A 27,530-nucleotide genomic window follows, 5' to 3' on the forward strand; every position below is an offset into this window, starting at 1 on the left:
CCAACACCCACCACCAAATGCATTCTCACCACTTGCCACAGAAAAGACTTATCAAGAGCTATTTCTGGGACAAGTTGGACAAACCTCAGAAGAGGCCCTTGCAGATCAGCATTATATGCACCACACTCGATACATCTGATACCCCCTCCATTTTGTTTCAAATCCCTAGCCTCCATCTGTTCTTATGGCATAAAAAGATTAAAAAGGCAAACACACTGTCTGGTAACAATGAGATTGAGCAGCCCAGTTTTTATACTGAAGGTCTATTAGACATGAACAAATATAGCTATACAAATTAAAAACCAGCCGAACAAGAGCATTCTTAAACCCCAAAAGTATACCCAGAATGGGAGCAAATCGGATTTTTTCCACAATTACTGGTGTATGGGAATTTTTTTTTTTAAGGCCAAACACCTATTTTGCAACAGCAGTTCATCAAAATCCCATTGTGTCCATTTTGGATATATTATGGAGTACACAGCATCTCCCAAGTGACAGATTATGGAGAGCTCAGTAGCATCTCCAAGTTCTTTCTTTGTTTCTTTTTAAGCGATTACCAAGCAAGCGTCCATGAGCATAACAAACAACAAAATCTATCAAGTGAAACTTCATCACCAAATTGCACGCAATTATTAAACTTCAGGAATATATCAACTGGTTCTTACTAGCCAAATTGCGGAGAGCATTCTCGGCAGCTTGTAACTGAGCTTCTTTCCTTGTTCTTCCCATCCCAATTCCGATCTTTTCAGTGCTAAATAAAACCTGAACCAATAAACCAGCAAGGCAAACTTAAAACATTTGCAGTAACATAGTAAAAGACTGTTTCTCCTTGATGAACAAATTAGAAACTGAACAAGCCAGATTAAAGAGAAAACAAAAGAACCAAATGATTTCATAAGCTCCTAGGTAAAACAAAATGCAAGAGAGAATTGTCTCTGTATGTGCTACCCGGTTAGATTTCAAGCCAGCTGTCCAACAAAAAATAATCACATCTATCATATTTCAAGTTCCAATTACTAACTACCTTATCCAAAGGAAGGTTTGAAAAACTCACCATAATGCAGTACCTATATATGCACCACGGACATGCCATGCCATATAGACACGGGCATACAGCAATATGTACCAACCAATACATGATCCGTACATCACTTTCAAACCTTCTAAAGTAGATTCAATTTGGTTGTTTTCTAAAAACAAATTGATGGCATTACCATAACTACAAGGCAAAATTGAAAGGATAGAGGCAAATAAAGAAATCTGACATCCTAGGTGCTAAACAATATCATATGCTAATCTCCAGAACAGAGAAGAAAGAATGGGTAAACAAAGATATAGATTAGAAATGGCAATGCATATTCATAAAAATAGACACGTAATTACAGACCTCAACAGAAAAATGCAGGTCCTTGCTGCTGCCTATGACGGACCTGAACTCAACCTACATAGAAATAAAAGAAGTGCCACAAGTCAGAGATTCCACCAACTAAGAACCCTTGCACAAAAATACCACTCAAACTACCTTACAGTCACACCTCCGGCCAATTTCTTGCAACACTCCAATAAATAAGGAGGATGGCAGTAGAGTCATTTGCCCTGTTTCACTATCAAGACAACTTCTGTTGTTGGCAGATGCTCGATTTACTGATAGCTCATCATCTTCACCCAAAAATAGGTCAGTTCAGCATTTAAATTTCTAAAAATTATACACCATATGCATCTACAAAAGGCTACATGAAGCATAATAAACTTTTTTAGATGAACAAATTGCTTATGCAAGTCCTTTGCATGTATTGAAATTTCAAAAACCTATGCCCCATATGCTTCTACAAAAAGCAACGCAAAGCAGAACAAACTTTTTTAGAGGAACAAATGGCTTATGCAAGTCCTTTGCATATTTACTGCATTTCTTCTCTTTTTTCTTGGTTCACAATAATTTCCCTGATGACCATCGCTATAAAGATGCATGAGCATGCCCGTGCCTGCACATACAGATATACTCAGGAAAGAGTCAATATGGGCCCACATTATGTATGTATATGGGCTCATATGGGTATCAATTGCTTCCTATGGCTGCCTAATTCCAGTGAACAAGAAATCTAATCCATAGAATTATAATTTCTAAAAAGCATGTTTCATGCGAAGCTTTAGGTCCCTGATTTCAAAAGCTAAAAAGTGAAGACTTCCTTCAGCTAAGTGAGGCATCATATACATGAATCTGCAACATGTAGAGAAAAAAAATCCGAGACCGGAAGACAAGCATTGGCTAGAACCTATGCTCATAATGCAACAGTGTAAAACCAAATTACTATTTCTGCAAACGGCTGCAAGAAAGGGTTTAAGAAACAAAAACGGGAAGTAATGCATATGCAGTGACAACATTTAAGGCCTGTTTCGCATCACCTTTTTCCTTTTTAAAAAGATGAAATCTAATGCAAAAAAATATGTTTGACACCTATAATTTATTTTTTATGTTTAAAAATGACTTTCAAAATCTGATGCAGGTGACATTGTCGGCTTGTGAAGGGGTGTCCTCGGCGACTAGGGCAGAGATGGCATCGATGGCAACAGCCTCGGGACCTGAAGGTGGCGGGACCTTGATAAGGTCAATGTCATCCTCACCCTCGTTCTCGTCCAGGAAGGAGAGGTCCAACTTAGGATAATGCCTAAGGACTTTCTGCCGACATACGTCCAATCGGTGATGTAGGACTCGACGGCATGGTTGGCCTTCTCCTCAGCAAAATCTTCGAAGGCATGGAATGCCTCCATTACCCGATGAGCCACCTCAACAGCCTAGCCCACAACCTTCTTTTTGGCTTCGATAACCCTCTCTTGAGCCATATGTCGCCTCTTCTTCTCAAAGGCAAGTTTTGCCTCGACCTTCTCCAGCACCTCTTTCAGATGCTTCGTCTCAAATCTCAACCGCAGACCGAACCCTCTTCTCAACCTCAACCTCGAACCGGGCCCTTTTCTTAGCCTCCTCCACTTTGGAGGCCCTCTTTTCTGCCGCCTCAACCCCACGAAGAGCCTCGGCAACCTCTGACCTTGCCGACTTGGCTGATTTCGTGAAGATTGCCAGGTAGCGACCAACCTTAAAAAAAAATGATCAATTAGTCCTACTTCACCTCATCCTCGAACGACCTATCGTAGCTCGTACACAACCAACTTATTTCAACCAACAAAAGGACAAGCGGCTGCTCCACGGACTCCAATACCTCGGCTACGGACGATCCATCATAGCTCATCCGTCGCCGAGCTAATCTCCACATCAGATCCGATACTCCTTCAAATTGCGAAAGTTCAGATAGAGTAGAACTCCTCCACGATCGAGTCTCCCATAAAAAAAAAAAAATATATATATATATATATATATATATATATATATTCTCCGAATCAATCTGTGCGACAAATCCAAAAATCATCAAGACTCAGAGACAAATATGACTTAAACTCCTCTCCTATAAATTAAGGCTCCGAGATCCTCCAAGATATGCAATCGACTCCTTGCCCTCTCCTCTCATTGTTCTCTAATCTCCTGACTTGAGCGTGGGAGGGTCTTCACCGGAGAACGCCACCCCCGATGAGGATTTGTTTTGCAGGTGTTCGGACGAAGCTCTAGTGGCGATTTTACCTCGACCACATCCACCTCGATGACTGACCTCAGGCAGAGAGATCGCCAGCAACAAGGCCCTTATCGCCAAGCTAAAGATTGCGAAGGAGCTCAGAGTGCAGAAGCTAAAGATCTACAACGACTCCCACTTGGTGGCCGGCCAAGTCAAAGGAGAGTACGAGGCACAGGGGGAGAACATGAAGTACTTTCTGAAGGTAAAGGATCTCATCTCAGCCTTCTCTGATTTGATATCCTGCAGGTGCCCCGGTCTGAGAACTCAAGGGCCGATTTGCTCTCCGAGTTGGCAACTTTAGCGCCGAACGATCTGCCCCAGAGTTCATTCTTTGAGGTCCGCGAAAAAGCCTAATGTTGAGGAGCCATTGCCCGTACTGCAGATCGACAATGAGCCCAGCTAGATGGACCCATTCATCCGATTCCTACAAGATGGGACCCTACCGCCGGACTTAAAGGAGGCTCGAAAAATCAGGTATCAGGCCCCTCGATACATTCTCCATGAGGGTAAACTCTACAAGCGATCTTCTCCCTTCCTCTCCTCAAGTGTCTTCGTCCTTCCGAAGCAGACTATGCCTTCCGAGAAGTGCACAAAGGCATATGTGGAAATCACCTGGATAGTAAGACGTTGGCATATAAAATACTTTGACAAGGATATTACTGGCCTACAATACAGAAGAACACGACTAAGTTCATCCACCGCTGTGACCAGTGCCAGTGAAATGCCAATATTCAGCATCAACCTACCATCCCTCGGACGCCAATTAGCACCCCTTGGCCATTCATCCAATAGGGGATGGACATTCTAGGCCCCTTCCCGCAAGCTTCGGGACAAAGAAAGTTCTTGCTGGTCGCCATCGATTACTTTACCAAGTGGGTGGAAGCCGAATCACTGGCCACAAGCACCGAAGCCAAAGTAAAAGACTTCGTTTGGAAGTTCATCATCTGCCGTTTCAGCCTCCCACAAGTTCTGATCACAGACAATGGCTGCCAATTCTCCGACTCAAAGTTAGCTGAGTTTTGTCGAAGTCTTGAAATTTCTCACCACTTTACATCGATCACACATCCTAGGCCAATTAGGAAGCAGAGGTAACGAATCGAACCCTTTTGCAGGGACTGAAGACCCACCTAGACTGATCTAAAGGAGCATGGGTTGATGAACTACACAAGGTCCTATAGGCTTATCGCACCACTCAAAGAACATCCACGGGAGAAACCCCTTTCAACCTTTCTTTTGGAATAAAAGTGGTTATCCCTGTGGAGATTAGACTTCTTCGTGGGTGGAGAACTACAATGATCAGGACAATGCAGGGTCACTCCGAGCCAATCTGGACCTGCTTGAAGAAACTCGAGAGGTGCGGGTAAGAATGGCGGCATACCAACGCCGAGTGGCCCGCTACTACAACTTCTGTGTTCGAAGCAAGGAGTTTAGAACTGGCGATCTAGTTCTGCAGCGTGCCGAAGTTTCCCAACCTGCAGAGCGAGGAAAGCTCTCCACGAAGTGGGAAGACCCCTATCTCGTGGATGAGGTCGTCCAACCAAGAACCTATCGCCTGAAGCGATTGGATGGCACTCCTTTATCCCATCCTTGGAATTCAGAAAATCTATGAGTGTATTATCAATGAACTCCACATTTTTTTAATGAATTTTCTCCTTTGGATTTCTTGACACTTGTCATATGTGAAAAAGAATTACTAAGTCCGAAGCCCTCGGCGACTAAGTAGCGAGGGATAATCGATCTGGACCTCCGAAGGCCGAACTCTGCTTTTCAGCGAGTCAACGCTCATGAAAACCTTAGCCACTCGAGATGTCAAGACCTCGCTCTTCAACAAGGGGCCGAAGCCCTCGACGACTAAATAGCAGGGGATAACCGATCCGAACCCCCGAAGGCCGAACTCTGCTCTTCAGCGAGTCAACACCCATGAAAACCTTAGTCGTCCGGGATGTCAAGACCTTGCTTTTTAGTAAGGGGCCAAATCTATCGATGACTAAGTAGCGAGGGACAACCGATCCGAACCCCCAAAGGCCGAACTCTGCTTTTCCGCAAATCAACACTCATGAAGACCTTAATTGTCCGGGATGTCAAGACCTCGCTCTTCAGCAAGAGGCTGAAGCCCTCGATGACTAAGTAATAGGGAATAAGCGATCCAGACTCCCAAAGGTCAAACTCTACTTTGTAGCAAGTCAACACCCATGAAGACCTTAGTCGTTCGGGATGTTAAGACCTCGCTCTTCTGTGAGGGATCGAAGCCCTCGGCAACTAAGTAGCAGGGGATAACCGATCCGGACCCTTTGAGGCCGAACTCTGCTTTTCAGCAAGTCCACACTCACGAAGATATTAGTCGTCTGGGATGCCAAGACCTCGCTCTTCAACAAGGAGCCGAAGATGGACCTCGATAGAACAAAGATGCCATCGAGCTTCGGCAGAGCAAAGATGCCACCGAGTCCTGTGTCCCTGAGGCCTACGATATCAAGCATGGTGAAGCCACATGCAAGGGGCCAGAGTAACCACCCACATCAACAAGGCCGAAATAGGATAAAATCCTTCGAGCCTTCGAGCTTCGATAGAGCAAAGATGTCGTTGAGTCCCGAAAGTGCCAAAAACAGGCCTCGATAAAGCAAAAGATGTCGTCGAGCTTCGGTAGAGCAAAGATACCGCCAAATCTCGTATCCCTCAGGCCTACGATGTCAAGCATGGTGAAGCCTCCTACGAGGGGCCGAAGTAACCACTCACATCGGTCAGACCGAAGTAGGATGACATCTTTTGGACCTCGATAGAGCAAAGATGCTGTCGAGTTTCGGTAGAGCAAAAATATCGTCGAGCTCCGAAGATGTCAAAGACGGGCCATGATAGAGCAAAGATGCCATCGAGCTTCGATAGAGCAAAAATACCATCGAGCCCCGTGTACTAGAGGCCTACGATGTCAAGTATGGTGAAGCCTCTTGCGAGGGGCTGGAGTAACCATCCACATCGATCAGGCCGAAATAGAATGAATTTCTTCCGACCTCGACTGAGCAAAGATGCCATCGAGCTTCGATTGAGTAAAGATACCGCCGTCCCGAAGGTGCTGAAGACGAACCTCGATAGAGCAAAGATGCCGTCGAGCTTTGGTAGAGCAAAGATGTTGCCGAGTTCCGTATCCCTGAGGCCTACGATATCAAGCGTGGTGAAGATGCCATCGAGCTTCAGTTGAGCAAAGATACTGCCCTCCCGAAGGTGCTGAAGACGAACCTCGATAGAGCAAAGATGCCGTCAAGCTTTGGTAGAGCAAAGATATCGCCGAATTTCGGATCTCTGAGGCCTACGATGTCAAGTGTGGTGAAGCCTCCTGCGAGGGACCGGAGTAACCACCCACAGTAGCCAGGCCAAAGTAGGGTGAAATCCTTCAAGTCTCGATAGAGCAAAGATGCCGTCGAACTTCGATAGAGCAAAGATGCCATTGAGTTTCGAAGGTGCTGAAGACGGACCTCGATAGAGCAAAGATGCGGTCGAACTTCGATAAAGCAAAGATGCTTCCGAATCCCGAAGGTGCCGAAGATGGATCTCGATAGAGCAAAGATGCCATCGAGCTTCGATAGAGCAAAGATGCCGTCGAATCCCGAAAGGATTGAAGACGGGCCAAACCTCCTGCAAGAGGCCGAAGAAGCCACCCACATCAACTAGGCCTAGCCGAATCCATGGGTCGGAGTACATGTGGAAGCCCAGGGACCAAAGTAGGCCATAATTGACGACATCTTTGAACCCCTAACGCCCTTCGAAAGGCGCTTGAGGATTGTAGAGACTACAGCAGACCAAAACCTTATAAGGACCTCCGGACCCATGACCGAGCCATCTTAGCATCCCTTAACTAGAGCCAACCCCTCAAGTCAACTTGAACAGGCCCGAAGATGGGGGGCTGGCAATCCAAGCCGAAAGAGAAAATAGGCCCTAAAAGACCCGCAAAACTTTCGTGGGCAAATCCAAAGTCAAGAACAGCATTAAACTGAAGCAGGGATCAAGACTCATCCAAAGTTAGATTGAGGCCAAACCAAAGCCTCAAATGAGGTGATCCTTGAGATCAAATTGAGGCCATCAAACTTTACAAAGCCAATGTCCAAGATTCGATTCCCCTCGAAATCGAGCATCGGAAGGCCTAACTAAAATCGGATCGGCAAATTCTCTCATCTCATGTGTGCAGGGACGATAATAAAGACCGCGCTTTTCAATGGGAAGTCCAAAAACCTGGAGACCCTACCTTTCGGAAGGCTAAGGGTCCCTCCTTTCGATAGGAGGGTTCGAGACAGACGGTGTTCCTATAATTCTGCCTAATCAACGTGAAATTGCTTAATACAGTTTGGAAGAAAAATTGCAAGGGATCAAAGGAACAAGAAGTAAGAAAGTTCAATTTTGAATGAGATATTTCATTCACAATAATTACAGCGAAAGGATTACAGCTAATGCGATCATACAGAAAAGAGTAAAAAGAGAAAGTTTGGCTTGGGCCATAAAAATTACAAAATCGAGATCCTTTTTGGCGAACCCTCAAGACCAAGAGTGAGTACTATGGCCGAACTCTCCCGCTCTTTAGATCTGATCTCTGAAATTTCAAGAAGGCTGGTGTCCACTTCGGAAAAGAGCTCAAAGACTTGGGCTTCACACTCTTCGAACCCAGCTTTGAAGGCTTGATGGGTTGCGCTAGCAATCTAGACTACCGCCTTGCTCTGAGCGGCTTTGAGTAAAGCTGCCTTATTCCTGACTTTGTCTTGGATGACCCTCCTGGCAACTTCACCCTCCACTAGCTTGATCCGAAGCTCCGCCGCCTCCGATCTTTCTTTCATGATGATCTCGCAAAGCTCATCGTTGGCCTTCTCAGATGAAGCAAAATTGCACTGGAGTTCAGCCAACACGCGCCACTGATTTCCAACCATCCAATTGAGATCGATGATTGTCATCCGCTCCCAACGAAGTTCACCCTCAAGCTGCCTTATTCTTACGGCCGATCTCCATCGGGCATTGCTTGCTGCTTTAGCAATTCCGTCCCTTTCTTCTACCAACTCACGCTTCCTGGCAATGTAATGGCAGAGATTTTGCCGGGAGCCTTCACGGAGGCGATTCACCTCGACCGAAGCATCTTCGTACTTCTTCATTATTAGTAGCTCTCATTGAGCTTCGACCGCTATTTTCCTTGCCCTCTTGATCCCCTTTTCAAACACCTCGATCCTAGGTTGGATCAGCAATGTCGGCATTATGGCCGAGGAGCCAATTCGCTGCTTATGTCGATGCAGCTGGAAGCAGATAATAAACATCAAACAAAGCAATCCACAAAAAGAGAAGGCAACACAGATAAAGGGGAAGGAAAACATCCCTTTTCATTCATCAAAAAGTTATTTATATTCGATTTAAAGCAAAATACAAGATCCTAAATATTTCTAACCTCGGCTCGGGCCTCGACGAAAGGTCCCAAAGCCACTTCGGCTAGCAATGTCTCTATCGGAGCTTGAGGTTCCGTGGGCGCTGCCAGAGTATGGGCCCCTTCTGCACCTCCAGCAGGCGGGGGGACATCCGCATTAGTCGCATTGGGCTCACAAATCCCCTCAACTTTGGGGAAAATGAGTGTCGGACCCCCTTCAGCTTCTTCCGCCTCTTCCTGCCCCAGAAAGCTCAGGTCAATGCCAGGGAAGCGCTCCGCGATCTTCCTTTGGCAGTCCCTTTGCCCTGCAGTGTAGGCCTCGAAGCTGAAGTCTACCTTGATCTTGGAGAATTCTGCGACCTCCCGAAAGGCTTCCACAGCCAGTCCCCCAGCTTCAGCAATTTGGCTCTCCATTTTCTTTTTGACCTCGAGGGCTTCGGCTTGCATCGCTCGACGCATTTTCTTCTCTACGGCCAGGTCAGCCTCGGCCTTTATTTTTCTCTCCTCTGCTCTAACCTTGTCTACCTCCGTCTTCTCCAGCACCTCCTTCAGACACTTGTCGTCAGCTTCGGCTGACTCAACCTGGGCTCAGGCATCGGCCTCCACAGTCTTCAGCTTCTTCTGGGCCTCGGCAAGCTTTGTCTCCACCTCCCTTGCCGAATCGATGAAGGCCATAAAATGGTGCCCCAACAAAGCCAACGAAGTCAAAGTTAGCACAAAAGCAAAGAAAACAGGAAAGAAGATTTCAGAAAAACTTACCCGAACAAAGGAAGACACAGATTCCTTCTGCCGTGCCCCGAGGCTTTGCTGCATAATCCTAGAGAGGTCAGATTGAAGCAGTATCCCCTCCATGGTCCTTCGGGCAATCTTGTAATCCTCGATGGTCGCATTCTCGGGGACTTCGACCAAACACTCCCACTGGCCTCTCAGATCGGGAGAGTGGGCTGATGTCCCCCCTTCCTGAGGGACTGGGAGAGCCACCAGTGCAGGGGCAATAACCTCCAGAGGTGGCGCTGAAGGGACCTCCACCTGCACGGGGGTCGTCGAAGACGTGCCCCCGATGGTTCCGTCGATGGGCCGTTGCTTCTTCGTGCCCCCAGTGGCGACCGCTAAAGGGACTGCCTTCCTCTTTTGCTGGGTGCTCCTCCTTCGGAGTGCCTCGAGCTCTTCTGGCTTCATCCCTACATTGCACCGAAGTCAGCAAATCAAAACTGATAAGCAGAAGAAAAAAGAAAAAAAGCCACGTCAGCCAAACTGATCTCTAAAATCAGCCGAACTCAATCCGACACAGAAGAGGGCCTGCTCTGATAACAGATCCTTCACGGGAGGAATCTTGTACTCCCGCAACCGCATGGAGTCATGAAAGTCCTCCCCCTCCAGCTTTGGGATCCGAAATACAGCGTCTCTCGACTGACCCCAGCTCGATAGCGCTAATGATTTGAGGGAAAGGCCCGACACAAAGAAGAATCAGCCCTTCCATCCATGAACCGAAGAAGGGGCCGGTTATTTAGAGACCGGACGGGGGGAGAGGCCCTTGCAACGGCCCTTATGCGCCCCCACAGCCATATTAGGAATAGGAGGAGAACCTCGTCCTAACATGAGCAAGATCGAAGATCCGATTATTTAGAGATCGGATGGAGGGAGAGGTCCTTGCAACGGCCCTTATGCACCCCCACAGCCATGTTAGGAACAGGAGGAGAATCTCGTCCTAACATGAGCAAGGTCGAAGGCCCAATTATTTAGAGACCGGATAAGGGGAGAGGCCCTTGCAACGGCCCTTATGCGCCCCCCCACAGCCATGTTAGGAACAGGAGGAGAACCTCGTCCTAACATGAGCAAGGTTGAAGGCCCGGTTATTTAGAGACCGGATGGGGAGAGAGGCCCTTGCAACGGCCCTTATGCACCCCCACAGCCATGTTAGGAACAGGAGGAGAACCTCGTCCTAACATGAGCAAGATCGAAAGTCCGATTATTTAGAGACCGGATGGGGGGAGAGGCCCTTGCAACGGCCCTTATGCGCCCCCACAGCCATGTTAGGAACAGGAGGAGAACCTCGTCCTAACATGAGCAAGGTCGAAAGCTCAGTTATTCAGAGACCGGATGGGGGGAGAGGCCCTTGCAACGGCCCTTATGTGCCCCCACAGCCATGTTAGGAACAGGAGAAAAACCTCATCCTAACATGAGCTGAAATTGATTGTGTCGGAAACAGGAGGAGAACCTCATCCTGACACAAACGAAAATCTGATCGTTTGAGACCAGATGAGGAGAAAAGCCCCTCAACAGCTTCTCTACATCCCTACAATCCCGTTAGGAGCAGAAGGAAAACCCTCGTCCAAACATAAAGAAAGGAGGAGAGAAAAAGAAAAAATGACGAGCTACACCAGAGATAAGAAAAAACGAACTACATCTAAGATTCAAGGGACCTCGTCTCAACGAGAAAGAAAACCCGTCAAAAATCTTCAGTCTCTAAGGGGGAGCCCAACACTAGCATAAGAAAATAGACTTCCTCAAAGTAACGAGAAGTTCAGGCCCCAAGCTCGTACACCGGAAAGCGTTAAACTCGAATGGCCTCAAAAAGACCTTTGGTCATGAACAAAAGAACGAGTCAACACAGCGATGATCAGGAACCTTCAAACAACGTCGACATCGAACAAGACAAAAGATAAGAGAAGTTCGGTAAACGACAACTCAGAGCAATATTATACAAGGTGATGAGAAAATTCCATTTTATTTCATTAGTAAAGAATGCTTTACAAAAGCTTTTGAAGGCCAAAAAAAAATCAGAAAAGAAAAGAATACATAGAATAAAAGATAAAAAAGCTCTAAGAAAGCTCGACTTCTTCAGACTTCGGACTCTCGATTTCAGTCATTGTCAGAGATTGCTTTAAGTTCTCAACTTCTTCCAGTTTCTTCTTCCTTAAAAGCATCTCCCGATACATTTGGTGGAACCGCCGGCTTTCGCCTTCCGACTCTCAAAGCCTCTTCCTCAGAACCTCGGACTCCGCCTCGGTATCCTTGACCGCCTGCTGCTCGTAAGCTAGCTGAATCTTCAGCCGCTGCAGTTCGATCTTCTCCTGCCCAAGGGTCATGGACAGTTCTTCCATGGTCCCCCTCAAGGAGCGGAGCTCGTCGGAACCTTGTACCAAAACGGCCTGGACTCTCTCAGACAACTGCCTCTGAAGGCGGGCAACCTCGTCGGTCGCCATCTTGAGCCTCCTTCGGTAGTCGTCTACTTGCCCGCACCAGCCGACTCGGTAGGCGTTGTAGTTCGCCTCGACGTCCTGCAGCTGCTTTTGGAGGTCGGAGAAATTCTTCGACCAGTCCCGATCATGGTCGGCCTGAGTCGTGAGCCAGGACGAGCTCCCCTCCAACTGGCCAATCTTCTCCCGTGCAGCCGCCAGCTCGACCTCAAGGGAGCTGATCTTGGAAGCCTGAATCCGAGATCGGTCGCTGGCGCGTTTTCGGAGTTCCTCAAGCTCCTTCACGAAGTCGGCCTTCCTCCGGGTGTAATCCATGAAGCCCTTTTTGTGGAGATCCCGAAGGCGAGTAACCTTCGCGGTGGCTTCCGAATGGCTCTTCCTCAGCCGGTGAAGTTCATCATCCAACTTCTTTGATTTCTTCGTTAGGTGACGAACTTCCCTTCTGAGATCCCGGATCATCGACTTCAGAGGAATCCCCTGTGGTAGGGGAAGAGCTTTGACAGGGCACTGTTGTTGGGAGACAAGAGTGTCACAACACAAATCAATGCAAGAAAACAAAAGAGAAGAAAAAGGATGCAGAGTAAGAAAAAGGAGCTCTCTGTAAAGAAGAATCCGATTTCATTGATTAAATAGTTCTTAAGTACAAGAGAACGAAGAAAAGTCGCAACAAAAAAAAAATACAAAATTAGAGGTTTCGGACCTCTGGGGCAGAAGTAGAGGAGCTTGGTGCCCCCGGAAGGTCGGCCGTCGCAGCCGCGGCAGTCGAACTCCCGACTGGAGGAAGACCAGCAGCGGCTTCAGAAGGTCCGGCTTCATCGTCGGACGCCTCATCCAGAAAGCCGAGGTCCAGCTCGGGAAACTTCCCGACCACCTCCTGGCAGAGCTCGAAGCCCTTGATGAAGGCAGCCTGGCCGAACTGGACCTTCAAATCCCTCGTCTCGGAGGAGGTTTTGAACTCCACTGCTCGGACCATTGCCTCCGAGACCAGGGTCGGGATCTGTGCCTTCAGCTTGGAGACCTCGGCCTCTGCCTTCTTTCTTTCCTCCTCCAAGACGGCCCTCAGATCTGCCGAGGTTTGTCTCTCCTTCTGCAGCACCTCTTGGAGACTCGCGACTTCGGCGATCTTCTCCTTGAGGCGGGCGGCCTCGGCCAGACAACCTTCCTCCGCCTGGACCGCTTCCTTCTTAGCGTTGTTCATCACCTCGATGTTGGCGATGAGCTGGTGTCCAATCTGCAAGAACGGCCAGGGAGTCAATATAAAAGCTAAAAAATAAGCTAAGTAAAGAAGCGAGAAGAAGAAAGAAGTAAATTGACCTACCTGGAGAAAGGACCCAAGAGAATCCCAGACCCGCTGCTCAGGATCGACGTGGACGATCCTGTGAACGACCTCAGGCAGGATGCATCCGTCGACCAATCTCTTTATTAAATCCCTATTGTTGAAGGGATTCTCCCCCGGATCCTCTTCGGAGCCGTCGGCCGTCTCGATGGCAGCCCTGTTGCTGCGGCTCTTGCGGGCCAACGTCTTTTTCCTCCTCCTTTTGGCCCCCGACGCCTCCTCGGGACGAGTCTCTGGAGCGAGAACCTCGACCGGGGGGCTTCTTGGAGAGGCTCGGGGGACTGCGGGCTCGACGTCGGAGGGAGCGTCGGCGGCAATGGCCGCCTGGACAAGCGCGGCCGAGCTAGTCTCTTCTACCCTTGCCCTCTTCGCCGCCCCCGAGGATGCGGCGTCTTTCCTTTTGTGGGTCTTGAGACCCTTGGCCAGCATTCGAGCTGCGTCTGCGATCATATCTGCAATGAAAGAAGATCGACACAGCTTAGACAAGAACAAGAAAGGAGAAGTAGCGAATGACTAAAAAAAAAAAAATACCAACAGGGTTGAGAGGGCTTAGACCAACGTTAAATAAAAGTTGCTTCTTCAGAAGGTCGGAGAGGAGAGGAGCTGGATAAGCCTCGAGTTTATTGAAGGCTTCAAGATCGTCCTTTCCCAAGCTAGAAGCCCGACGGACGGAGTCCCTCAAGGAGCCCCAAAGGGGCAACCCCAGCTCCAAGGTCGGGCATTGGACATAGAAGTACCTCTCCTTCCAGTTGTGGATAGAAGAGGGGGCACCTTTCAGCAACCCCTTTCTACCGAACTGGGAGGAGAAGTACCACCAATCCTTCGTCGAAAGATGACACTTGAAGGTATAGAAATTTTTAAACAAAGAAAGGGTTGGCCGAACTTCTACTATAACTACAGAGAAAAAGAAATCCTATCAGAAATCTAAAGGAGTTCGGCGCTACAGAAACTAAAGAAATGTTTAAGAAACGAAAAAGAGCAATAACAAAAGGTGGAAGCGAAAGTCGAAGCCCGACGCGGAAAGCTTTTTGGTATAAACAGAAATAGCCGGGGAGGGGCGCTAGCCCGGCCAGTCGGTCCGGAAAGCTCCAGTTCGTACTTCGGAGGAACCCCGTATTGAATCCTAATCAGTGAGAGTTCGTCCGGAGACAGAGAGCTGGGAATGATGTCTGGTACAAAGACCGGACGAAGTTCATCTACAGAACCAAGATTTTAGGGGGCTGGAACGGACGAACTCCTAGAACTGCGAGAGGATGAAGTGTTGGAGGACATTTTGAATCCAGTGAAAATCCTAAAAAATCCTAAAAAAATTGAAAAAAATAAGAAACAGGGTGCTCGCGGAAAACCGAACAGGCGGAATGCAAAGGAGAAAAAATAAAAAAATAGCAAAAAAAAAGGGAAGGTTCTGGAACTAACCTAAGCTGGTCCGAGAGATGCAGAGATGCAGTGATGGGGGTTGACCCGAAGAATGCCTAAGGCCGAGAGGGACACTGGAAGAGGACGAAACTCTCGGGAAGAAGGAACCAAAGAAACTCTCAGGCAAAGTGAAACCCCTAAAGGAGGGGGCGGGTTTAAATAGGCAACTAGGTCCGACGCAATAATGATTGCAGATCTCCTCTAGCCGATCTACAACCGCCACGTGTCTCACTCATCATGGCAGGCGACTGAAGGCAGCTGACGACTGACAGAATCATTATTGCGCCTTACCTAGAGCAACGCTCCAACGAAAATTCCGAAAAAATCTTTTCGGATCACCTCGATTTGAAAAGACTCTAGCATCAGCGCGCCAAACGCCAAAATATCTGGAAACAATCGAGTACAGAAATCGAGGAAGGCAACTTCGACTGCAAAAATTTCTCTGTACTTCATTCAGAATCCGAACTCGAAAGTAGGAGGACTGGTGTTGGGTATAAAATAACCCCAATCGAAGTTCGTAAGAGGCCGACCCTCCCAGGGCTCTTCTGGCTTCCGACCTTGTGCGGCGTCTTTCTGAACCTCCTCGACTGTCCGAGCTTCCATAATACCATTCAGACTCCCCCAGCAGTCGACCTTCCACAGTGTCCTTCAGATTCCTCCAACGGACGAACTCCTATCGTGCCATCCAGACTTCTCCAATAATGAGCTCCTCCATTCATCTACCGAACTGCTCCAAATGCTCTCTGAGCTTCACTATCAGCCGATTTTCTACAGTGATCGACTACTCTCCGAATCTCTTCCAGACTTCTTCCAACCACGATTGACTTTACTCCGAACTTCTTTCGGACTTCGTCAATGGCCGAGCTTCTCCGACTGCAGGACTTCTACAGTAACCAGACTCCATCCAAATTTCTACGATGGTCGACCACCTTCCGAATTTCATCCGAGCTTCTACAATAAGAAGTCTCCATCCGAGCTTCCACGACAACCGATCTTCGTCCGAGCTTCTACAGTAAGTGGCCTCCTTCCGGACTCCTATAAGAATCGGATTCCGTCCGAACTTCTACAATAGAATTGAATTCCAAACTCCTCCAGCGGTCAACCTTCCACAGTGTCCCCAAGACTCCTCCAGCGGACGAACTTCCACAACGCCTTCCGAACTCCACTATCGGTCGACCTTCTGCTGGATTCCTCGTGAAACCGGATCTCTCCAGCGGACAGTCTTCAGACGAGCTTCTACATCAGACAAATTTCAGACAGACTTCTCTAGCGATCGGACTCCTGCCGGACTTCTCCAACAGAAAATTTTCGCTCGAGCTTCTACAGCAGATGACTTCGATCTGCAGCATCAGAACCTAAGGCACCCTACAACAGTTGACTCGTCAGCAACCTCGAAAGCATCCGAGCTTCTCTCAAAGTGCTGAGACAGAGAGCTATTTCGCTCCACCAGACATCCCAACCGAGCTTCAACCGTCCGACCCAAACTCTCTGACAAGTCGCGACAACGGACATCACTCCACTCTCTATAACAAACTCCGCGTGGCCCCACCACTCTCTGACAAGTCGCGACAACGGACACCACTCCACTCTCCATAACAAACTTCACGTGGCCCCACCACTCTTCTGGCAAGTCGCGACAACAGACACCACTACTCTCCGTAACAAACTCCGCGTGGCCCCGAACGGCCCACTACCAGGCAGTTACAAACATCGCTGTCAATCAGTTACGCTCTCCCATCTATAAAAGAGATCCCCAGATACGTTCTTCTCTAAGCTCTAAACTCTATCTCGAAACTCTGCTAAAATCCCATTCGAGTGCTCCATTTCTGTTGAAGCAGAGTACTGACTTGAGCGTTAAAGGGTCTTGTAGAAGCACCTCCAACTCCGGTTTAGACTTTCCTTGTAGGTCCCGGCGGCGGCCGCGATCCCCTCGACTCCAGCTTCTCCGGCGTCGGCGAAATTCTGCACTTTATCAAAACAAGGGCACCCTTCGGAGGAGAGACGTACCACCAGTCCATGGTACACCTCTTCAAGTAAAGAAAGATCGAAAGAGGGGGATGGACTGACGGACCTCGACCAAGAAGCAAACGGCCACAAATTCGATTATGAAATGAAAGGAATTAGGAACAATGGAGTAGGGAGAGAGGTTAAAGAAGCGAAAAACCTCTATAATGAACGAATGCACAGGCAACCAGAGCCCGACCCGGAACGACTCTTCATAAAGGCCGATCCACACCGCAGGAGGATCACCAATCCTACCACTAGTCCCCAGGAGCTCCAGCTCAAACATGGTTGGGATCCCATATCGGGCCTGGATCGAACTCAAATTCTTCGAGTTCAATACAAACCGAATAGTATCGGGTACGAAAGTCAATTCGATCTCATGCCCGGCACCTTCCTCAATGCTTCCATCCGGCACCAAGGAACAATCTGAAGACCAGCTCCCACCGAAGCCCTCGGTGGTGGCCATCAAGAATTTAAAGGGAGGTAGGAAATCGAGCAAAGGAAAAAAGGGGCAAAAATTGAAGAAAATACGGTAAGAAGCGAGAACCCACCTGGCTGTCGAAGGGGAAGAACGGAGAAAGAGGCGACTGCCGAAGAAGATGATCGATGACCTAAGGAAGCGGGGACGAAGGACCTCTGGGACCAAAAGTCGATGAAAAATACTCAAAGTATTAAGAAAATCGAACGCCCTAAACCCCTTTTTGTAAGGGCAAGGATCCGATGCGGCCCCAAGTCTGAAATCGTCAACAACCGATGGATGGACGACACCTAATGTTCCTTCAATGGCCGGTGCAAATCGAGAGATAACCAATTATGAGGAGCTCCGAAAGTGGAGCGCACCGCCCTTCGAATCCCGCAAAAATCGATCTCTTCTCCTCTGGCCATTAATGGCCAGATGATACGATGGCTCTTTTGGAAAGACAGTCTCTCTAATTTCAAATAGGTGTACGCCCTTGATTTGCCGCCTGTTATACTCCCATCCTCCGAACCATCTGAGCCTTGGACTCGAGAATAGGGGGTATATATTGGAGAAAGGCATCATGCCTGAACCGAAGCATATTCTTGTCAATGTCAGGACAGGACCGATCCCTGCAGAATCTGCATCGTCCCAGTTAACCCGATCATCATGGCGAATGTGCCAACTAAGGATCAAGGGTCACCCAACATCCATGCCATGGTCCGAACCCCCTCTCGGGATCAAGCCAATTTCGGCTTTCGGATCCTAATCTGATGGCCGATCCCAGCAGCTAATGGGCCTTGGGCATACTTCAGTAATTTGGCTGATCCCCCTTTCTGACCGACCCCTGATTACTTATTTCAGAGGAAGATCGAGCATCGATTAGCCATTCCCCGTCTGAGGTCCAAGCTGGAGGACATCGTAATCATTCCTCTTTGTACAAACTTGTCCGACCATGCTGTCTAGCTGCGCAACTCCACTTATCAGCTGCACGCGAGCTGAGCCCATGTCACATCACCATCCCCTCCACGATCGATTGCACGCCGACTGAAGGAATGTCCGCCATCAGGGCCATTTAAAGATGCCCTATGCGGTTCCATGCGATGGGACACGATCGGAATGACCTTCCATCCATCCACGTTTGACCTTACTCTCTATAAATAAAGGTAAAAAGAGGACCCTCGAGGGACACGCACATATCAGACCACCCAATCATCGAGCATCGAGCTAAGGGAAAATCCAACTTTGGCTCGATCCTTACTCCTAATCGATCTCTGAGTCATTCACTATTACAACTTATTACATTGAGAAGATTGACCCTCACTACCCCGAATCCCGTGCAGCAGATTAAATTGATCTTTGGGTCAAGCTGAGCCTCACCTTTCCGACCCTCCAATGTCCTTGCTCCAACCACCGATCCCAACTACCATCAGTTAACAGACAGTCGAACCCGAGCAAATCGACCGATCCTCCCTCTTGGCCGATGCCCTCCATTCAGCAACAGGGGATCTGTTAGCCCCCAGACTTGGATATCGAAGGAAAGATCTGACACTAGACGACGACCTCCCATCTAAAGTGCAGGTCAAAGGATGCTAATCATAGTTTCTATTTAATCATGTCAAGTTAGGATACGTCATCTTATTGCGCCATGCCACTTGCCAGCTGCCCACTGACTACGCCCGCATCACATCGCCTCCCTTGCCGATTGTGCACGCTTGCCATCGAAACACGTGACATGGTCCGTACGGCCCAGGTGGCCCGAAATGACTCTCTGTCTTTTCACTCTCGACCTCGATCCCTCTATAAATAGAGGTAAGGGAGAGACCCTCTAGGTACACGTGTGCCCACCACACTTGTGCTCTCTCACGATTCTCCCCCTTTCTCCTTTATTGTGCCAGATTCCTGACTTGATCGTCAAAAGATCCACACCGAAGCCAACTCCGATCATGACTTATTTTGCAGGGACGCCACTCTGGTAGTCTCCGACTCGCTCCAACCATCTCCGACCATAGTCAAAAATCTTCCGCAACAAAAACCAAGAAGAAAAACCAACCTACGGTGATGCAAAAGGTAAAGACAATGGTTCAAAGGGGAGCCGTCGGTAACCCAAAAAAACTCTCGAGGCAGAAAGATGACCGAAAAGACTCTTGGAGCAAGGAGACAGACCAGAGGAGAAGGAAGAGAAAAGCTACGAAAGGTCCGAAAGCATAAAAAAGAGAAGCAAGGGGTACGGCCCCTCTTGTTATAGATGTAGGGGAGCCAAACAGCCTGGATACCAAATCCCGACCAACCATCCAATATGTAACACCTGGCATATCCCTATTGGCGAGTAGGAGGCGTCAGTCGGCCCATTAATGATTTGTACTGAAAATGAGGCACGCCACTTTTCAAATTCCGCTAATCGCCTCAGGATCATAATTACCTACTGGTATGATCGTTCACTCAGCCCAAGGGCCGCAGGCACCATTTTTCTTCAAAGGACAGCATGTTTTCGACGAACCAGAACTCATGTACTCCCTTTGTCCGCACCAAACTCGGGAGTAGGGGCATGTGTTGGGGAATAATCTGTCACCCAAACCAAAGACATGGATCAGGCACACGATGGAGTCTACAAGACCAATATCGCAGCACTCTTGGAGATAAATGTATTCGATCCTGGATGGAGATGTCTCTTTGAACCCTAGGAGGACCACGGGAAGTCACAGTACATAGCTTCGGATCCCACCGATCTCAACTTTGGGCTCCAACGATCCTTGCTCCCCAGCAGCCTTTCTTTCCATCAAATTCCAACCGACCTAGACCTCGACCTATGACCTATGCTCCACCAGCCGATCCTAGCTTCTGCAGCAGACAGGCACTTGGACAAGTCTATCCCAGACTTCGATGACAGACATACTTCAGACTCTATCGATCCTTGCCCTAGTGAGTACAACTGGTTTCAGCCATCTTTCTTCAGTGCCCACATGCATCAGACCATGCCGAAGCCTCCACAAATGAAGCCAGTCCAATCCTACCAGCACTCTCATTTCAAATTCAAAAGCACCTGCGACAATCCGACTTTCTTAAAAACAGATTAGGCAAGTATAACCGCCTGACCCCGATGAACTCAAACGAAAATCCCGCCATATCACACCCAAATCGATTAGACAACCTATCCAAAATGGCTCTCTAGCCCTCACCTACAAAAACCGCCTACGGAAGACCTCCAAGGTACGTATGCATAATCTCTCTAACACTCCTCTCTATTTTTTTGAGATCTAACTTGAGTGTCGAAGGATCTCTGCCAAAGCCAACTCCGATCGGGACTTATCTTGCAGGTCATTTCTCCGAAGGACAGTGCCACCTCTTCAGTCCAGTGACATCAAAGGCGCCAAAAGGCGTGCCTCAGGCACTCAAACGAGGTGCCAGAAGGAGTCATCGCCCCTGCATGCTTCAGGCGATGCCCATTCACTCAAGCGCATACCTTTGGCACCTTTTAGGGCCTTTCTCAGTGAGGCGAGGCACTTGCCTTTGACGCCTCAGTGAACTCTACGATTATTTTTTTTAATGACTGAAAAATGTAAAAAACCTAAAAGACCACCCATTTAACCTCTCAACTCTATTACTAATAAGAGATAAAGTGGTCAATTAGTATGGCAAAGTTAGTCTTGAAGAGATAGAAGCTGATTTAGATGAGATAGAAGAAGATGTTAAAGGATATTAATCCAATGAAGGAGAAGATGAAAGTGATGACAACTATGCAAGTGAAATTGAATCTGATGATTCCATTAATGAACTTTAGGATTCAGGGCTGTTTATTTTTTTTTGTTTCATTTATATGATTTCATTTTATGTTTTCTATTTTATTTACAAGACCCATTGATGAACTTTAGGATATGTCATGTTTTCTATTTCATTCATGAATTTAGAGCTGCTTATGGCTTGTTACCATATACTTTATCTTGAACTAGTTGAGCATTTTATTGGTTTATATATGTTTTATACTTAAATTATTAATTATGTGATAATTCATGTTACAATAGTTATCTTTAGCTGTTATATATATATATATATATATATGTATGTATGTATGTATATATATCTATATGTATGTATGTATCTATATATGTATATATATACATGTATGTATGTATATGTATCTATATATGTATATATATACATGTATGTATGTATATGTATCTATATATGTATATATATACATGTATGTATGTATATGTATCTATATATGTATATATATACATGTATGTATGTATATGTATCTATATATGTATATATATGTATATGTATGTATGTATATATATACATATATATATATCATTTTTTTTATTTTTTTCTTCAATTTTAGTGCCTTACTTCACTGGGACAAGCGCTTTTCTGGCGCCTCTTGCCTCAAGGGCGCCAGACACCCCAAGCGCGACACCTTTCACCTTTGACTACCTTGCTTCAGCTACTCAAACCGAGTCCTAGATTTCAGCGGCAACATGTGTTTGTGTGTGTGTGTGTTTAACAAACTTCATGTGGAGAAGCCGATAGAGAAGGTGCTCAGATACATAACCAAGAATAAATAAATGATGAAGCAGTAAAATCAAAAATCCATATAGATCAAGATAATGATACCCAATGAGGAAAGAGATGTTTGTGCTTGATGTTGCATCTGTTGCTCATCGCCAAGGTGTACCTGAGATAGCAACGTTTGAATGAGCTGGTTTGTATAAAATCTCAAATTAACAAATAAAACCATTATGGACATTTCAAATAACCTATTGCAGCATGAGCCTGTCGAATTTTAGCTTGAGAGATGTTATTATTGAACAAATTTTGAGCTTCTAGTATTCTAAATTTATAAATTATATTAAGCTCCATACTTACCAAGTACACTACTATAGGAGTTTTTGGCCTGAAGCTTTGAGTGTTTAGCCATTTTATGACAACCAAACTCAAGTTGTTTAAAAAGATGGCTACGATGTCAGAACAGGCATAACGATTTTGAAGAAGCATCAACAAGCTACTAATTGACCATAATGGAGGGTCTTCTCCTTTTTTCAGTATCTATTTCAGAGCAGGTTGATTCCCAGGGTACAGGCACAGGCAAGTTGATGTATGATGTGCATAGGTTGCAGCATGCGCAGGCAAAGATAAAAATTATGCAGACCAGATGATTGACTTGCAACATTTACTTACCGTTATCCTAATTAGGTTGCAACACACATGCACAGAGAGCAAAGAGGGGGGGGGGAGGAAGGGAGGGAGAGAGAGAGCGAGAGATTTCGCACTGATCATTTTTCAGAATAGACAAGTGTATAAACACTGAAAAGAAGAATGATTTTCCATGACAATAACATGTTGGCTTGATACAGACATCTGAGAAAAATAAACATATGAGAATAAACAGGCATCTAGATACTAATGAAAACAATGATTCTGCATGATTATAATGAACTGGCTTGACACAAACATCAGCGCGACTCCAACAAACAGAGAAATTCAGCGCTGCTGGAAACATCTGAGAAAAATGAACATATGACGGAAACCAGGCACACCTAAAAATGGATAATAGTCATCAGTTATCGATGTATCGTCAGATTTTGCATTCATCTTATTCTTCGATGTTTCCCATGAAAGCATGAAATTCAAGAACGATAATTTAACCAGAAATTTTGAGAAATAGAACCTACCGGTGGACTTAATCTTCTTTCAGCTTCGGAACCATTCATACTTTCTGATATGGGAACATCTTTGTTGCTGTTCGGTACAACATTAGTGTCCTGACAAACCATCAAAACTCAGAATAACTTCTGAACAAACGGATATCTCACTAAAATACTGCAAATTAATAGAACAAATATACCTCGGACATCAAGTAGTCACTCACGTCTGGAGCATAAGGTAAATCCAGTATATCATTTTCATAACACAATTCAAATATCTTCCGCAACAGGCTCTCATCAAATTCTCTGCCAATCAATTTCATATATGAGTATATATTTATATATCACTATAAACAGTGTATATTGTATATTAATAATACAATGAAGAATTGTGGTTTTGACATCTATTCACATACTTGAAAAAACCACCTCGGACATTGCATGCAACATTTCTTGCAACACACAAAACAGGAACAGTATTGGCCATCTGCAGAGTAAAGTTTAAAACAAAATATGGGTTGGAGTTATGATGGACATTCTACCAATTACCAAAATATAAACAAGGTCAATCTGCAATAAATACCTCTGCTTGAGGGGCATAATATGGAGTGAATGCAGGAACAACATGAACTCGAGGTTGATCCTTATCATCCCAAACCTGCAGCCGGTCATCAATCACCATAGCCATTTTTGGATGGCAAACCGCATCTTGAAAAACATGCTGCAATGACTTCCTTGAACCTAACAAACGCAAGGAATGGAAGATGAGTATTCACAAATAAGGAATCCGACTTGACAATATTTTATAAATACTTAAATGAAGTGAGCATGTTCATGCATAACGTAAGCTATATCAAAGTGAAGTGTTTATAATTTTCTTTTATAAAACATTATAACCTGGATACAAATACTACGTGTCCTATCAAATCTATGAAACATCCATCAGTAATTACATAAAAAAAAAAAATAGGGACATTGTTAACCCATAGAAGAAGCATGTCTAATAAGCAAACCTTTCAAAAAACAATATAATTTTTATAGTATTTTTTTTTTTTTTTGAAAGTGATAATTATTATAGTCATAACATCAATGTCCCACAAGTGATAATTTTCTGAAAGTGATAATTTTTAAAAATTATCATACATGTTTATCAGATGAGAATCTTACAAGTAATAGAAGGCCCCAAAAGTGGCAATACATATCAAACACCGGTACCTAAGCAAATTATAAGAATCAAGGTAACTTAGGACCTATTGGGAATCCCTTTTATTTCTTGTTTACTATTTTTAAAAAAAATACAAAAATCAAGACAAAAAACATGTTTCATGCTATTGTTTTTATTTTATATTTTCAAAAATCAGTTTCATTATTTCTAAAAAATAAAAATAAAAAATATTTAGTTTTAATATTTTCAAAAATAAGAAACTCATGTTTTTTTGCCACCACCATCAATATCATCTCTACCACCACCACCATTATTGCCTCCACTATCATGACAATCGTCACCTCAACCACCGTTGTCAACACCATCTCCACCGCTATTGTTGTCTTCACTACACTACCGCTATCATCATCATCATCGCCTCTACCACATTGCCGACACCAACACCACCACCATTACTACTACTATCACACAAGTACCATCATCATCACTACCTTCGTCATATAGCTGGCAGCTCACTACTGCCATCACTGTCACCACCTCCACCACACTACCGCTGCCATTGTCGTCGCCTCTGCCACATCACTATGCTCCCGCCACCGTCTTCATCACCACCTCCACCATGCCACCATTAGCCCTACCACCAACACCACTAATGCCTCCTTCACTACTATTATCACTCTGCCTCCATCATCATGTTTATATTTTTTTTAAGAAAAATATTATACAGAACATGTTTATATTTTTAAAATTTAGAAAATTATAATAAATTTTTTATTTTTCTTTTATTGAGAATAGCAAAAATGAAAGTGATGCCATCATGCCAAACAATGCCTTAGTGTATAAAATCAATGTCGAAATTACACAGTCTGAAATTTTCTAATCACAATACAATCACATTAAGATCATAGTCTCTTTCAGCCATTGTATAAGGCGTGCTTATGAGAAAATAACTACCGTGATGCCAGAAATACAACATAAACAGCAAAACAATGGATATAATACAAGTAACAAAACAAGAGTATATATTATAGGTGCTAGTATAGCTCAGACAATTTCTAGTTAATAGTTCAAGCTAAGAAGTAAAAATCTGCCATCATTCAAATCAAACCTTCTTTGTAAAGCTAAAAATTCTTGCCTGACTTTACACATACTACACGATCCAGAAGTTGTCTCGAGCCGATCAGATAAGCTTCTGGGTCAAGAAGCCTCCACATCTCCAGAGCATAGTCTCTTTCAGCCATTGTACACACATAAACCTCAAATCTTTTGCGCCCTTTAGCATTTAAATAGCTCCTCAAATCTTCCCAAGCAGGTCGTAACCTCACAAACACGCTAGTATCGCGGATCTGAGGAAAAAAATGATTTTATCACTGAATGACAGCAACACATATACTATCCTTCAATAAACGGCGAGAGCATCTGTCTTTGACAAATCTAAAAGGTTGCATATTGATTGGAAACAGCTTCAGCTGAAAAGCAACACCAAATTCTTGATGAGTTCCAATAAGCAACAAATATTTCCAACTTTTGTTTATCACGATTCTTAGAGATTGCCTGCAGAACATATATTGCCGGCACGGCTTCTTTTTTCCATCTCCGAGAGAGATTTGGACAAGAACATATGCATATTAACAGCACTATTGAACCTTATATTGTGATCAGCAAGGGCAGAATCACTGTGACTGAATAGAGCGTAAACTTCATATATACATGTGTAAAGAAGTAAATAAAGAAATAAACTAACAAAAAGCGTCAGTGGTTTGAAATCAACCTCTGGATTGATCCGTGTCAAAACAATGTTCCTTTCTTGCAACCTAATGACAGGCCGAACGATGCGCTCCTGGCTCCCAGGTAGTCCTGGAACCTCCTCATTCTGAACTCCAACCAGCTTCCCGTTGTCGGAAACAGCATCGTTCTCTATGTACTGCTTCAACAGATCCTTATCCTCGATGTACCGCTTGAGCTCCGCGGACATTCCTGAAACCCTAACAGGATCATCCTCGACATCGATCCTGCGGGACAAGGCCTCGATCCTGTCCTCAAATGACTTCATCGTGTTGGCAACAATGAGCGTTTCATCAAGATCGAACACGATCGCAAGGCACCGCAGATTCAGCATACCCAGGCACGATGCGTACAGACCAGCCTGCACAGCGCAGCACCAGAAGCAAGGGACTTTTTCCACCTTGCTCGGCATGGCCACGAGATGCAATTCTTCCTTCCCGACGACCACCACGGCACTCTGCAGCAAGTAAAGCAAAGCATTGAGACCAAAGGAGGAGGGAAGGAAAATAGGATGACAGAAACAGGGCACGGGGCACGAACCTTATATTCTTGGAAACAGGAGAGATAGAGCCGGCGTAGGAGGGATTCTTCGGTCACGGACTTGGCCTGGACCTTGCAGCGGACGGAGAAAGGGGAGATGGTCTGTAGGATGGAGAGGGGAGGGCACCTCTCGCTGGGAGGAGAGAGGTGGCTGATGCGTATCTCGTTGCTGGGGAAGGGGAAGGCGTGGTTGTTGGTGGGGAATACCTCGGCATCTCCGAGGCACACTTCTCCATGGTAGACCGTGGAGTTGATCCCTGACCGACTCATCGGTAGGGATTGGGGATTCGATCCAGAGGGTAAAAGATCGGGTAAATTTAGCAGTGTAGTGTGTATACAAGGACTGGGAGAAGAAGAAGAAGGTCGAGGCTTGACGACTAGAAATTAGGGCTTCCGGAGTACTGCGGGGGCTCAACTCGCAACAATGCCGTTGAGAAATCGCCGCGCCTGCGGATGTGTTGGGGTTTGGAAAGGAACCAAGAATGCCGTTGCAGCTCTATCCACTCTCTCTCTCTCTCTCTCCACTCCACGCAGTGGGTGGCTCAGTCAGAACGAAGAGCCGCCCCCGTCCCCCAAAGGCCTCAGGCGGTTCAAAGTAGGCAAAAGGGTTGCCTTATATAGACGGAAGAGCGTTCTTTGACAATTACGGCCTTGCCTTGTGCGGTAATACGAGACCACACCTTGGACCGAAGCCGGACGCGCACACGAATTTCTGCGCGGGCAAGGATCCGTGTTAGCGAGAGTGCTGCGTCTCGTTGGGCTGGGTCCGGCCAAATCAAATGGACGGCTAAACCCAGCCTCGACTCGACCCATCAATATTTCAGGAGATGATAACGAGCCCTGGCAACACACACACACAAAAAAAAAAAAAGGGAAAGGGTTGGGACTTGGGAGGGGAGTCGGTGGCAGACCCCTTTTTGCTCCGTTTTAAGAAGATGGATGGCATGAACCCGCTATGTCAATTAAA

General features: G+C 46.0%; 1 protein-coding gene across 7 annotated transcripts in view; it reads right to left on the bottom strand.

Annotated features, from left to right (window-relative positions):
* LOC105046242 (RNA polymerase II C-terminal domain phosphatase-like 2) overlaps positions 1–27,162 on the bottom strand; it is a 41,878-nt gene extending 14,716 nt beyond the window's left edge. For 3 of the 7 annotated variants that reach the window (XM_010924771.4, XM_029264907.2, XM_073258717.1), the window contains exons 1-11: positions 26,564–27,160; positions 26,010–26,480; positions 25,374–25,584; positions 23,657–23,814; positions 23,490–23,560; positions 23,274–23,379; positions 23,101–23,190; positions 22,043–22,103; positions 1,523–1,659; positions 1,388–1,441; positions 666–762 (exon numbers count right to left, since the gene is read on the bottom strand). In XM_010924771.4, the coding sequence (XP_010923073.1) occupies positions 666–762; positions 1,388–1,441; positions 1,523–1,659; positions 22,043–22,103; positions 23,101–23,190; positions 23,274–23,379; positions 23,490–23,560; positions 23,657–23,814; positions 25,374–25,584; positions 26,010–26,480; positions 26,564–26,833 (1,726 nt within the window). In that variant the 5' untranslated portion in view covers positions 26,834–27,160. Of the gene's footprint in view, positions 1–665; positions 763–1,387; positions 1,442–1,522; positions 1,660–2,175; positions 14,001–22,042; positions 22,104–23,100; positions 23,191–23,273; positions 23,380–23,489; positions 23,561–23,656; positions 23,815–25,373; positions 25,585–26,009; positions 26,481–26,563 lie in introns of those variants that run through there. The other 4 variants (XM_073258716.1, XM_019850805.3, XM_073258715.1 and 1 more) reach the window with 3 other exon arrangements.
* Positions 27,163–27,530: the final 368 nt, after the last annotated feature.

This window comes from Elaeis guineensis, chromosome 5 (assembly GCF_000442705.2).
Source record: "Elaeis guineensis isolate ETL-2024a chromosome 5, EG11, whole genome shotgun sequence".
Taxonomy (NCBI): domain Eukaryota; kingdom Viridiplantae; phylum Streptophyta; class Magnoliopsida; order Arecales; family Arecaceae; genus Elaeis; species Elaeis guineensis.